General features: G+C 45.0%; 1 protein-coding gene across 4 annotated transcripts in view; it reads right to left on the reverse strand.

The window, feature by feature from the left end:
* MAP4K4 (mitogen-activated protein kinase kinase kinase kinase 4) overlaps positions 1-15315 on the reverse strand; it is a 241511-nt gene that overhangs the window by 131074 nt on the left and 95122 nt on the right. For all 4 annotated transcript variants that reach the window (XM_074964827.1, XM_074964835.1, XM_074964838.1 and 1 more), the window contains exon 3: positions 719-775. In XM_074964827.1, coding sequence (XP_074820928.1) covers positions 719-775 — 57 coding nt within the window. The remainder of the gene's footprint in view (positions 1-718; positions 776-15315) is intronic.

A 15315-nucleotide genomic window follows, 5' to 3' on the forward strand; every position in this document is an offset into this window, starting at 1 on the left:
CACAAGTGGAATCTACAGAAAAAATCCTCTTTATTCTGATCTGTTTTAAATATTTTAATTAAAACTAATCTCCTTTTGAACAGAGTAAACTAAAGTTATTATATACGTACAGGTTTAAAAATAGACACATTTTAATTTTTTTTGGCTGGGTTAATTTCCCTTCTTTCCCATCTGAACTCCACAGTGAATCCCCCTGAGTCAGTTACAACTACTACTTTACACAGCTGAATTCTGCCAGCAATCTGCTCATCATTCTAGCAGATGTTTCTGCTTTCAGGCCACTGGGAGCTTTATTGGACCCACTTCCTTTTCAGCCTAAAAAGGGTATAAAATGTATTCAAAAGTACTAGCGGAACTATGATCCTCCAGTTCCTGCCCCATGTGTCCCCCATAACCTCCTTCTTCTATAAAAGCAGAAGGCTGAAGTCACATTTAAAAATCAGTATCGTCATCGTTCTTTGAGAACTTTCTGCCAAGGAGACGCTCCTGATTCCGAGATACTTTGGGACCACCTGCAGCAACTCAAGCAAATGTCCCTCATGAACACAGAAAGCCACAGAAGGGCAGACTGTCTGGCAGGTCAGCTCCTGCAAACAGAAAGTGATCACTCTCACCTGAGAACTGCCATTAAAAAAAAAAAGGTTAAACCACTTACCAGCTCCTATTGTTCAGTTTTTTTTCTATTTCTAAAAAACGAAAGAATGTTTTCTTTGCTCACCTCAGTAACGTCCATGACTTTGATGGCTGCCAGTTGACCTGTTTTGACATGCCGACCCTGAAAACCAGAAAGAAGAGTCAGCACCGCCATTCCATTTAATCATTTAAACACACACAGAGCAGTACCATTAAGACAAGATTTCCAGACAGTGGGTTTTCCCCATCCCGGCTTGCCTATTATCTTTCCTATTATTTCATGTTGAAGACAGAAGATAAATACTTTAGATAGCTAACCAAAAGAGTTTCATTTAAAAATACTTACAGAATCCATTGAGATAAATCACTTCTCATTAAAAGGATAATTAGCAAGATTGTCAAATTATAATTATGCACAAAAGCAATGCATTTGCATTTACTATTCCTTTCCATTTTCTTTAGCATAATTCACACAATCTACATCAATCTCCCATAGCTAGGCAACTGACATTGTAGCCATGTTTATAAGGCAAACTACTCCAGATACTGCGCATTCTAAAAAGGTATCTTCGGAGCACACTTAGGTAAGGCAGAGATTCCTTCAGTATTTTGCATTTATATTTTGCTGTGAACTCTGAGAAACACTGTGTAAAACCATGCAAGTCAGACCACCACTGAAAGAGGACATTTTCTTAGACCTTATCTTCACTGCTTTAAAAAGGGGTGGTTTGGGGGGGAAGAGTTTACAGGGGGGGAAAAAAAAACCACACAATTATCTCACTGTAAAATCTTTAGTGGAGAGAGGCTCCTGCAGTTTTTTCCACAAGGTAGTCCAGCGAGGTCAGCACTATACCTTTGCATGGGGTTGACCTCTCCTTGTTTTCCTGGCAGTAACCCTGATGTGCCTATGTTTTTACACTGCAGTAGCTAATGTGCTTTAGTCATCCCATGGTATAACACACACTTGCCCCTCCCCCGCACCCTCCAAAATTCTCCACTTCTTCCATGTAGACCCCTATGCCTAGAACTCCAGCCTCACAACCCAATCTGTTTTCGCTTCCCTCAAGTCCACCTTAACATACATTTCTCTGAACCAGCCAACGAAGTCAAGTCATTTGTCCAACCTCAGACTTTCTTCTTACCCCCATTCCCCTCCAGATAAATACAGTTAAAAACACAAATCACAGAGGTCATCAGTCTCCCATGCTAGACTACACTGACCAGTCACACTGCCTCTTGTTAGAACCATTCCCTCTCCATAATCTGTAAACTTTTCAGGAGAGGAACCATGGCCAAGACTTTCAAAAGTAACCAGTAGCTTTGTTTGACTAATTTTGACACACCTGAATGAGGCCTTATTTTCTCAATGACTTTCTGAAAATACAGACCTGGTAACCATCCCAAGCTTGGTACCCCAAAGTTGAAGCACCCCCAAACCACTAGCCACTTTTGAGCCATGTACACCTAAGAGATGTTACCTATCAGTAGAGTGCCTAATATGTTGTTGGTGCCATAAACAAACAGTTCTAGTAATAGGAAGATTTTCTGTCTCCATTTTCATTTAGAACTTCGAAGAGCGGACCCACTCCTCTCCCAATGACCATTCCAACCCCTTTCTTTAAATAAGTTACTGTGCTTATGCTACTGTCTGTTCCAAGCAGCTCCTTTGCTGCATCCATTTCTTTTAATATTTTTTTCACCTTAAATTAGTAATACAATCGCTTTTTCACTGAACTGGTTTGGGTATGAGAACAAAAGTAGAGCATCTGGATGCACGGAAGTACAGGCACATACGTGTGCTGTAGGGAGTCAATAGCCACATTACAATGCCTGTGGGTTTCTGTGTCCCATGGCATCCTTTCAGCTGGCCTAGGAAGGAGAGGTTAAACTCAAGTCAGGGCTGGCTACTACATGTTAGGTTAGCCAACCTTGACCTAACTTTGACAAACCCTTTCAGTAAGCCCAAGAGGGGCCTAAACATCCTATCTCATGACAAGAGCCACTGGCCTGGTCCCTAAGGCTCACCAACACAGCTGCCTCCCTTAACCTGCTGCGGGGAAGGAAGAAATGTTGCAATAGACCCAGATAAACAGTGCTTCCCATCACAGACTCTCCCTCTTCTTCACTGTGGATGGAGTTGAAGCACCAAGAGTCCAGGGAGGTGTGGGGGAATGAAAATATGAAATGGTGGGTACAGAGAGAAAAGACACTAAAGCTAAAAACAGAGGGGACAGAAGCCAGATCTGAAAAGGAAACTGAGTCAGAGAAAAGGGAGAAAATATTTTTTTTAAATAAATTAGAAGTTAATATTAACTCTGCAGGAAAAAACAAACTCTGGAAAAGTGAAGGAACAATATACCAAGACACATGGTAGACAAAAGTTGCATGGTTAGAAAGGAAAAGAATAAAGAAAATAACAAACGATACACAGGATGCCATTTATTTTCACGTAAAGTTTTCTTTATTTGCTGCTTTAAATCCATGAGCTACTGATGGCCTGGCCATTTCCAGAAAGAGATCTGAAATTATTCCCAGCCTTTGCCAAGAAGAGGAGACATTCCGCTCAGAGAGGTTAGCCCACTTTGGATGACTAGCACATATCATGCTCAGTTCCTCTTGGAAAAGCTGTCCTTCCCCAGCAGCTTCAAAAGATCCTGCTGGTCCCTCTGTTGCTCCTTGTCATCTTGAGGCCACAGCAGCTGCAGCGAAGTGTAGCTACAACTAACTTCACTCTCCTGATCCTAGGGAAGGGATGGAAACTGCTTTGCCATAAACCTCCTGAGGGACTGTAAAGCAGGGGAATTGCAGACTGTGGGAAATGCAGGATTCCCAGCATCCCAGGCCAAATTTAAGCCCCAGTCATATTCACAATATTGTTAATCATTCCAGATACCTTCTTCATAATGTATGGAATACTTCAGATGCTCTGTATTTAAAATACACCATGGGATTTCTCTGTATGACAAACAGATTTATGCATCAAAACCACAGCAACATTTTGAAGCATTTCTTTTCCTTTACAATATACGTTCAAAGGAAAAAGCAAGCGCTAAATCAAAATATAGGCATCGGCATGGCTTTTTTTGTTCACCTCTTTGCCTTCTCAAGTGCTCCCTTCCAGAACGTAGACTGTAGACTGCTAGTGTAACATTACCTGCTACATCAGGAAGTTTCTAGGTACTACTGTTTTGGAAAGTGCTCGTCAGATTACCATTGCCAGGTTTGGTTTTGGGAAGGCTCACAGAAGAGGTTCTTTTATAAAATTACTTAATATCAAAGAATTGATATTCTTCAGCACACTGTAGGGAGACAATTGACTGATGTGAAGATGGAAGAAATCCAGATGAGCAGGATAGTACCCAGTTCCAAAGACACTTAAAGACTTGGGATTAAGGCTTCATCCACACAGCAGCTCTTTAGCACACGCATAACCTGTTACACTTACAGCTGGCAAAACCCACTGTTTCCACACTGCACACAGTAAATCACCATGGCACCATCCCTGCAAGCAGCCCAATGACGCATAGTTTGGTTCCTGTTAGACACATGGCTATTTTGCTGTGCACCAAAGAACCCCTTAACGACTGCCACTGTAACCAACATCCTCTTCCTGTTGTGTGGTATGGGGGGTGGGGGGACGACGACCAGCCTACCCACCCCCAGAAACCTCCCCCAGCTGCAGGAAGCTCAGCATCCTCCCCTGCTTCCTGCCCCCATCACTCCTCAGCTGCAAGGAGAGGGGTCACTGTACAGGGAGCTCCTCCTCCATCCACCCAACCCCCGTGCATCTGGACCTCCCATGCCCAGACACCCCTGCCAAGCCTCAACCAGACACCCCTAGCCTTCCCCCACTGAACCTCAACCCCTGCATCTGGAGGCACCCTGCCTCCGAACCCCCACTCCTGCACCCAGTCCACCCCCCAGAGCTCCCTGCACTCCAACCCCCACCCTGATGAACCTGAGCCCCCACCCCATTGACCCCCAACTAGCTGCACCGACCCCCACCCCACCAAGCCCCACTCCCCCAGCACCCAGACCCCCCCTGCTGAGACCCCCACACTCAGAACCCTCTGCTGATTCCCAACCACTTTCACCTGGAAGCTCCTACAGAATCCCATTGCCCCTGCACACACACCCCCCAAACAAGCCTCTGTGCATCCAGATCCCCTCCAGACCCCCCACTGAGCTGCCTGCACCCAGAATGTTCCACAGAGAATCCTCCCACCCCACACCTGAATCCCTCCCACACTAAGCCCCTCCACATTTGGATCCTGCCTGGTTGAGCCTGCCGGCCCCACACCTGGTGCGCCTGGCACCGAGGGGCAGGGCCCCAAGGTGTTTCTGGGGCAGGCCCAGGCCTTGTGCTGTGTCAGGGTCGGGTGCAGCCTCACCACTGAGTCCATGACCCGGGGTTGGAGAGGCTGCAGGGTGATCTCCCACCTTCATACAGCCAGTGGCTTCTGATCCCCAATGCCATGATGGAGCCTCTGCATTTATTTATTGACAAATAAAACTTTTAAAATTCTGCAAAATTCTGCAATACTGTGTACAGAATTTTTAATTTTTTGGTGCAGAATATCCTCAGGAGTAAAAAGGATCATTACTATTGTCTAGGTACCTGAATAACTCTGAGACTGCAAACACTATCAATACTGTAACTACTACTGCCTCTCTTAGGTGGAAAGGGGAGAGACTCCTTAAAAATTCCCATAGACACCAACACATATGGGATAATTACCCAGAAATAAAACATTAAAGCCAAGAACTCGGCATGAACACAAAATATGGGGTCAAGATGGCAGAAACTCAGGTGTAGGGACATATATTTAACAATGATAACTATAAGCAGTTAAGCTAACTCCAAGAGATTACAAAATCACAGCTGTAGGTTTACTGTGGGTGGACCTTAATGATAAAGTCCTACACACAATTTCAGTCAATTTAGTTCACCAATTGAACTCTCCCACTTCCATGCACCTTACTGATTGCTGTTTCTGATGCACCTACTTCTGTCTTCTTGCTTTCACTTATTTATTTTAAAGCATTTGTTTCTCCTCCCCAAAAAGGAATTCAAGCGTTTCTTTTTTTTAAAGACGACTACTCCACGGTTTTATTTTTAAATCATCCATTCAGGGCCTAATGCAGAGCTAGGATGAGCAGGTTAATAGAGTTTCACCTACTCACCCCAAGTCTTAATCTAGCTGTATTTTTCTTCTCATGTTGTGGTCAGAAAGTTCATATACATATCAAGTCCAGGATAAAAAATTGTGTTCTGATCACATATGCTTCACGGAAAGTGAAGCATACAACATTAACTGGATCACATGATGCCTAAGCATGTTCCCAACAGAGCATCAAAGCAGTCTGCAGTTTATTTCTCATCTCTGTGATGTTAAGACATACATACTTGAGGGAAAAAAATCAAATATGCAGTCCTTAATAAGTTGCCAAGATATGCATAATGATATAAATTCCAGCCCTACCTAAAATCTTCAAGTCAGGCAAAACATGTACACTGCATCTCCTTCTCCCCTCTCACCACACACAGCCAAGTTACCCAGTATATGTACATCAAATAAGCTGCATTCATTACCCAACATATTGCTGTGCCTTCAGGGAGACTGTTCCTGGAATTCTGCTCCCCAGCCAAGTGGCAAGAACACGCAATATGAGGTGATGCTACTAATTACAGGTGGAAGGCAGCCCGCACTGCTCATAACTCACAGGGCTGGATTATCTTGTGCACCAGGTGCCATTAGCTTCTGAGAAAACCTAACCTCTCTTCCATTGTGGAGATAACTATAGGGTGAGGAAGAAAGAGATTTAACTGAAAATGTACCGATAGTTCAACGTTTAACTGCTACAAGATATGCATAAGCAATAGACACTACCTAAACACATTATAAAGTGAACATTGTGGTCTCATTTTACTGGATTGCTTCCCTAAAGCAGTGCCCTTGTGCTAATCAGTTTTTCCATTATGTATCTCATTTAGTGGATTCTGATATACAGAGTCCTAACAGCCTTCGGCAATATGCAGTGCTGCAATACTAGAGTATCACTCTACAGTATTCTAATGGTTGATGCCTTCAGGCAATGCTACTGTATTATTCCAATTTGTGCTTCCAATACAACTCCTCTGTCACAGATAGCAGCTCTCAGGTAGCCAACCTCATGCTGAATATCTTAAACCTTACTCACTGAACACACAAAGACCTGCAAGGAGCCGCTTCTCACAGAAACATGGAATCTGCCCATGCAAAAAACCAAAAGCAAAGCCAAGGGCAGGTCAAAGTAAATGTAACTGGCAAGGGGAGAGAGAGAGAGAGAGTTTAGGAAAAAATTAAATAAACCTCATCTGTGGAAAAAATGAAACGGTCATAAGCAAGAACAAGTTGCATTTCTAGTTAAAACAGTATTACTGCTAAGGATTTGTACAGTACTTTACAGAGGAACTAATTAGCCCTCCTAACACCAGCTATGCAGATAAGTATTATCCCCATTTTACAGATTAAATGAGCATGAAAGTTCTCAAAAATTAGTAAACAACCAATGCTAGTACTAAGGCCTAACAAATTACTTCAGATCTGTACAAATAATGCAATTAAGCAGAGAAACAAGAAAAAAAGGTTTCAGAGTAGCAGCCGTGTTAGTCTGTATTCGCAAAAAGAAAAGGAGTACTTGTGGCACCTTAGAGACTAACCAATTTATTTGAGCATAAGCTTTCGTCAGCTACAGCTCACTTCATCAGATGCATTCAGTGGAAAATACAGTGGGAAGATTTATATACACAGGGAACATGAAACAATGGGTGTTACCATACACACTGTAAGGAGAGTGATCAGATAAGGTGAGCTATTACCAGCAAGGGGGGGGGGGGGAAGAGACCTTTCACAGTGATAATCAAGGTGGGCCATTTCCAGCAGTTGACAAGAACATCTGAGGAAGGGGGGGGGGGGGGGAAGAGAGTATAAACATGGAGAAATAGTTTACTTTGTGTAATGACCCATCCACTCCCAGTCTCTAGTCAAGCCTAAGTTAATTCTATCCAGTTTGCAAATTAATTCCAATTCAGCAGTCTCTCATTGGAGTCTGGTTCTGAAGTTTTTTTGTTGAAGAATTGCAACTTTTAGGTCTGTAATCAAGTGACCAAAGAGACTGAACTGTTCTCCGACTGGTTTTTGAATGTTATAATTCTTGACATCTGATTTGTGTCCATTTATTCTTTTACGTAGAGACTGTCCAGTTTGACCAATGTACATGGCAGAGAGGCATTGCTGCCACATGATGGCATATATCACATTGGTGGATGTGCAGGTGAACGAGCCTCTGAGAGCGTGGCTGATGTTATTAGGCCCTGTGATGGTGTCCCCTGAATAGATATGTGGGCACAGTTGGCAACGGGCTTTGTTGCAAGGATAGGTTCCTGGGTTAGTGGTTCTGTTGTGTGGTGTGTGGTTGCTGGTCAGTATTTGCTTCAGGTTGGGGGGCTGTCTGTAAGCAAGGACTGGCCTGTCTCCCAGGATCTGAGAGAGTGATGGGTCATCCTTCAGGATAGGTTGTAGATCCTTGATGATGCGTTGGATAGGTTTTAGTTGGGGGCTGAAGGTGATGGCTAGTGGCGTTCTGTTATTTTCTTTGTTAGGCCTGTCCTGTAGTAGGTGACTTCTGGGTACTCTTCTGGCTCTGCCAGTCTGTTTCTTCACTTCAGCAGGTGGGTATTGTAGTTGTAAGAATCTTGATAGAGATCTTGTAAGTGTGTGTCTCTGTCCGAGGGGTTGGAGCAAATGCGGTTGTATCGTAGAGTTTGGCTGTAGACAACGGATCGTGTGGTGTGGTCTGGATGAAAGCTGGAGGCATGTAGGTAGGAATAGCGGTCAGTAGGTTTCCGGTATAGGGTGGTGTTTATGTGACCATCGCTTATTAGCACCATAGTGTCCAGGAAGTGGATCTCTTGTGTGGACTGGTCCAGGCTGAGGTTGATGGTGGGATGGAAATTGTTGAAATCATGGTGGAATTCCTCAAGGGCTTCTTTTCCATGGGTCCAAATGATGAAGATGTCATCAATGTAGCGCAAGTAGAGTAGGGGCATTAGGGGATGAGAGCTGAGGAAGCATTGTTCTAAGTCAGCCATAAAAATGTTGGCATGCTGTGGGGCCATGCGGGTACCCATAGCAGTGCCACTGATTTGAAGGTATACATTGTCCCCAAATTTGAAATAGTTATGGGTGAGGACAAAGTCACAAAGTTCAGCCACCAGGTTTGCCGTGACATTATCAGGGATACTGTTCCTGACGGCTTGTAGTCCATCTTTGTGTGGAATGTTGGTGTAGAGGGCTTCTACATCCCTAGTGGCCAGGATGGTGTTTTCAGGAAGATCACCGATGGATTGTAGTTTCCTCAAGAAGTCAGTGGTGTCTCAAAGATAGCTGGGAGTGCTGGTAGCATAGGGCCTGAGGAGGGAGTCTACATAGCCAGACAATCCTGCTGAAAAAAAGGCTAAACCAAGTTCTCTTTTGTAAACTATATATGTTTTCTTCTACCAGCTGTATTTAAAAAACAGTATTAAATAATCAAAAGGAATGAAAAAAATAAATTATAGGCATAAGGACAGGGTAGGATTCTGTGTTGTGCCATTAACTCTTGACATCAAAAAGCCTCAGAGCACAGAAGGCCAATGTACACCTATTCTTTACCTTGCTTTAGAAATTACTGATCCAATCTGCTGTATTAGGGAAACATGATGATAGCGTATTTGTGTATCGTGCCATGCCCTGGTCTCTGTTTGTGACCTACGAAAGGCAGACTGTCCGTATAAAGCTACCCTCGTAGTCCCATGTTTCCTATGACACCTTCACCATCTGAGGCACAGTATGGAAAGCAGCTCTGTGCTGCAATTTAGTGTTATTGTTTGTATTACGCTAGTATCTCCATTGTGGTAGGCACTGTATCACATAGTGAGAGAGGCAGTAGCCGACACGAAGAGATCGCTATCTAAACAGACAAGGCAGGAAAAAGATGGGAGGGGAACAGAGGCAGCAGCGTTCCAAAGGTGTCATAGTAGATCAGTAGCAGAGCTGGGAATAGATCCCCAGTCTCCTGACTCCTAAGACAGTGCCCTATCCACCGGACCACACTGCCTCTCACAAGTCACCAAGCAAAATCTTTATTGATGCTATCTACTGCTAGGAGAGAATCAGAATCCTGAACCTGGGTTCTGGCAGATGGACCATCCCAGAAAAATCATAGAATCATAGAATAATCAGGGTTGGAAGGGACCTCAGGGGGTCATCTAGTCCAACCCCCTGCTCAAAGCAGGACCAATCCCCAATTAAATCATCCCAGCCAGGGCTTTGTCAAGCCTGACCTTAAAAACTTCTAAGGAAGGAGATTCTACCACCTCCCTAGGTAACGCATTCCAGTGCTTCACCACCCTCCTAGTGAAAAAGTTTTTCCTAATATCTAACCTAAACCTCCCCCACTGCAACTTGAGACCATTACTCCTTGTCCTGTCCTCTTCTACCACTGAGAATAGTCTAGAACCATCCTCTCTAAACCACCTCTCAGGTAGTTGAAAGCAGCTATCAAATCCCCCCCTCATTCTTCTCTTCTGCAGACTAAACAATCCCAGTTCCCTCAGCCTCTCCTCATAAGTCATGTGTTCCAGACCCCTAATCATTTTTGTTGCCCTTCGCTGGACTCTCTCCAATTTATCCACGTCCTTCTTGTAGTGTGGGGCCCAAAACTGGACACAGTACTCCAGATGAGGCCTCACCAACGTCGAATAGAGGGGAACGATCACGTCCCTCGATCTGCTCGCTATGCCCCTACTTATATATCCCAAAATGCCATTGGCCTTCTTGGCAACAAGGGCACACTGCTGACTCATATCCAGCTTCTCGTCCACTGTCACCCCTAGATCCTTTTCCGCAGAACTGCTGTCTAGCCATTCAGTCCCTAGTCCGTAGCGGTGCATTGGGTTCTTCCGTCCTAAGTGCAGGACCCTGCACTTATCCTTATTGAACCTCATCAGATTTCTTTTGGCCCAATCCTCCAATTTGTCTAGGTCCCTCTGTATCCTATCTCTGCCCTCCAGCATACCTACCACTCCTCCCAGTTTAGTATCATCCGCAAATTTGCTGAGAGTGCAATCCACACCATCCTCCAGATCATTAATGAAGATATTGAACAAAACCGGCCCCAGGACCGACCCCTGGGGCACTCCACTTGACACCGGCTGCCAACTAGACATGGAGCCATTGATCACTACTCGTTGAGCCCGACAATCTAGCCAACTTCTACCCACCTTATAGTGCATTCATCCAGCCCATACTTCTTTAACTTGCTGACAAGAATACTGTGGGAGACCGTGTCAAAAGCTTTGCTAAAGTCAAGAAACAATACATCCACTGCTTTCCCTTCATCCACAGAACCAGTAATCTCAACATAGAAGGCGATTAGATTAGTCAGGCATGACCTTCCCTTGGTGAATCCATGCTGACTGTTCCTGATCACTTTCCTCTCATGTAAGTGCTTCAGGATTGATTCTTTGAGGACCTGCTCCATGATTTTTCCGGGGACTGAGGTGAGGCTGACTGGCCTGTAGTTCCCAGGATCCTCCTTCTTCCCTTTTTTAAAGATTGGCACTACATTAGCCTTTTTCCAGTCATCTGGGACTTCCCCTGTTCGCCACAAGTTTTCAAAGATAATGGCCAATGGCTCTGCAATCACAGCCGCCAATTCCTTTAGCACTCTCGGATGCAGCTCGTCCGGCCCCATGGACTTGTGCACGTCCAGCTTTTCTAAATAGTCCCTAACCACCTCTTTCTCCACAGAGGGCTGGCCATCTACTCCCCATGCTGTGATGTCCAGCGCAGCAGTCTGGGAGCTGACCTTGTTAGTGAAGACAGAGGCAAAAAAAGCATTGAGCACATTAGCTTTTTCCACATTCTCTGTCACTAGGTTGCCTCCCTCATTCAGTAAGGGGCCCACACTTTCCTTGGCTTTCTTCTTGTTGCCAACATACCTGAAGAAACCCTTCTTGTTACTCTTGACATCTCTTGCTAGCTGCAGCTCCAGGTGCGATTTGGCCCTCCTGATTTCATTCCTACATGCTCGAGCAATATTTTTATACTCTTCCCTGGTCATATGTCCAACCTTCCACTTCTTGTAAGCTTCTTTTTTATGTTTAAGATCCGCTAGGATTTCACCGTTAAGCCAAGCTGGTCGCCTGCCATATTTACTATTCTTTCGACACATCGGGATGGTTTGTCCCTGTAACCTCAACAGGGATTCCCTGAAATACAGCCAGCTCTCCTGGACTCCTTTCCCCTTCATGTTAGTCCCCCAGGGGATCCTACCCATCCGTTCCCTGAGGGAGTCGAAGTCTGCTTTCCTGAAGTCCAGGGTCCGTATCCTGCTGCTTACCTTTCTTCCCTGTGTCAGGATCCTGAACTCGACCAACTCATGGTCACTGCCTCCCAAATTCCATCCACTTTTGCTTCCCCCACTAATTCTTCCCGGTTTGTGAGCAGCAGGTCAAGAAAAGCTCCCCCCCAGTTGGCTCCTCTAGCACTTGCACCAGGAAATTGTCCCCTCCGTTTTCCAAAAACTTCCTGGATTGTCTATGCACCGCATAGTTGTTTCTTGTATTTGCCCTTAGCGGCTTTTGTGTCCAAATCTTTGCTGTTCCTGTAGAGTAGATTTACCCAGCAGGAGTCAAGAATGAGAACTGAGACTGACGTCAGTTTCATTCTACTGGGAAAGCAGCATGTAGGTAAGTGACCCTGGAATTGGGGAAAGAGGACAGTGGTGGGAAAAAAGGGATGAGGGATCTAATGTGCTGGGCCCGTTACTCCCCAGCCCTGTCAAGTAAAATGCTGAGGAGTGAACACACAGGCAACTCTGTGTGCTTTAAGGCTCTATATTCAGCAACTCGAGAGCAGCAAAAATATACACCATTAGCAGGTGGAGTTTGCAGAATCCCTCTCTGCCAAACAGAAAGGGCTGATGACTGTTAGGATCATCAGCAACATCTGCAGCGAAGCTGCAACGCATTTTGCATGGTCCTACACCTTCAAACCATCTGGAAAGTGCAGCTAGATCAGAATGCACCTTCCCAGAAGGAACGCCTGTACTCTGTGAGCGGCACTGGCCACCGGCTGAACTCTGGATGAAGTTTAACATCTCAGTTTTGCTCTATTTAAGTGTTTGGGGTCCTGCCGACTTCAGAAATCTCACGTGACTGGGGCACACAAGCCACCACATGAGGCAGGAAGGGGTTAATGGGCTACTAAAGCCCAAGTAACCCAACTTAAGGCACCTGGAGCAGGAAGCAGGCTTCCAGGGAGAGGCTTACAAAGAAGAGCCCTGCTCAGCTGGAAGGGAACAGGCAAGGAGAGCAGATGCAGACCTCTCACTGTTGGGGAGAAGGCTGGCTAGGGCCAGGGACTGGTGCCGAGCTGATCTCTTGGAAGAGAGGGCAGAATTTATGTTTACGTTGCTTCAGGCTCGTTCTGGATTTTCAGAGTGCCTCGGAAGGAGTGGAACTGTAAGTGACGGAGCCAGAGGGCAACCCAGAAGACAATGGAGGGTGGGAAGAGCAGTCGGCAAACTGAGGCTGAGTGGCTGCTGCAGTCCATAATATGCTTAAGGGAGCCTTCTGATCAGGATATACTCTAACACCTCTTCTCCCTCCCGCCCCCATCCCATGACACCATAATCAACTGAGGCACTTGAGCAACCAGCCCACTGATTTAAATGGGGGAGGCTGGCAGCAAACATTCTTAGTGAGGAGCCCCCAGATCTGGATTTCACTGCCTCCCTTTATCCACTAAAGCCCAGATGTAGTGACCTTCAGGAGACACTGTCTGTCTCACTTTCCCGGGATTTTACTAGGGGCAGGTCCATGCTCCCCCTCCCCCCACATCTCTGTCCTCTCAGAGAAGGTGCCCCACCCACTCCCCACCCCAACTGTTCTTTAGATACATGCTACTACTGTTTGTGCTTTTACATTTTTAAAAGTGTTCCTAGATAATATGATAGGGTCAGGACTGAAAAAATTGGAATAAAATACCGGTAAGGGAACTCTCTCGCCTCCCACATACGCGCACTTGGCTCAGTGCGCTACTAGCTTCCTCAAAGAGCGCTGGCCACAGCTTCCAGCAGAAAACTCACCTCTGTCCGTGCCACTCCCTGCTCTCACATTCAAATATGTCCTTCACCATATCTTTAAGAATTAACCATTTATTAAACCCTCTACTTCTAACACTGATTCATTCCTGCTGGCATGAATATACAGTCTCTTTACACACTACAATCTATTGCAGACAACTATAATTAAAGACAGGCCTATAAACAGGATGAAGAACCACAGAAGCAGCATTTAGATCAAAATGAAAAACATGAGCCTACACATTCAGAATAATGTGGGCTACAGCCATTTAGGGCCCCATAAGTTTCACTGTGTTTGATGCCTATGTGCCCTTTTCCATCCCAAAGCACTTTACTAATCTGTGTAGACCACCACTATTGAAATGAAGATACTTCTGGGATGACGGCTGTAACCAATCTGACAAAGACATACAGCATGGTCATGGAGAACAGGGAAATATAGCCAAGGACACCAGGGCAAACTGCTACTCCAACAAGAAGTGACATGGGAACTTAATTGATCAAACAGAGCAGACAGGACTAAATTTAAAGGTATTTTTCTAAAACATAGTGAGAGTCATGCTGTACTGAATATATCTAACTCGCAACAAAGAAAGGTTGAATCCACCCAGCTAGTTCAGAATATCCTCACTCAGACTGGGGGAGAAAAGGGTGAAGGGCACTTCTCCAAGGAAGAAAGATCTGCCCACGTGACTCACCAGAATCAGGTGCTACTCAGAGTAGTTTGTGTAGATATTCAAAGTATGATCATGGAGCTCCCTGAGCTCTTTGATCTTGGCTCTCTTTGGTGGGACTCTAATATACCCAAGAGCTCCGCCAGACTCCTTGCACTTGGCCCCCTCTTGGTTCAGGAACAAAGTAAATGGTAGTGTATCCCAATCACCATCCACTTGTGGCAGATTTGTGACCCTCTCTGTTTTTGTTTTTTAAAAGAATGAAACAACATTGACATTTACATCACTACCACCAGACATGCAAGTTCACTCCTCCCTCAGATAAATGGAGCAGTTAACATCTTTTGTTTCAGGCTCTCTGCAGACAAACATTTGCGCTGTGGTTTACACTAAGCGCATATTTTTGACGTTTTCTATGCAACCATAACAGCTGCAGATTTACCTTCAAAAAACAAATAAAAACAGATTCTGAAGAACAAGATACTAGCTTCAAACTGATACTGGTATGGGGTATCAACATGTACACACTGTTTCCAAGGCATAGGCATAGATGGCATGCAAGCCAGCCTCAACCCAGCTTAGGACAAAAGCATTAGATTTAAGCAACAAGTATAAAGTGCATTAAAAAAACAGAACTGCCGTTTTCCTTCAAAAATCCACCACGCTTGCTACATTCACGTACACAGGGCTGTTTTGAAAAGTGTTGAGTTCTCCTGGGACACTTCAGTGCCTAAGTTCCTTGGCCAAAGGAAAAAAGATCCTTTTCTTAAACCATGAGAGAGGGAAAGTGAGCATATGCACATGCAAACCTTGGTTCATTTGTTCTACAATCAAG

Source organism: Natator depressus, chromosome 1, assembly GCF_965152275.1.
Source record: "Natator depressus isolate rNatDep1 chromosome 1, rNatDep2.hap1, whole genome shotgun sequence".
Lineage (NCBI taxonomy): Eukaryota > Metazoa > Chordata > Testudines > Cheloniidae > Natator > Natator depressus.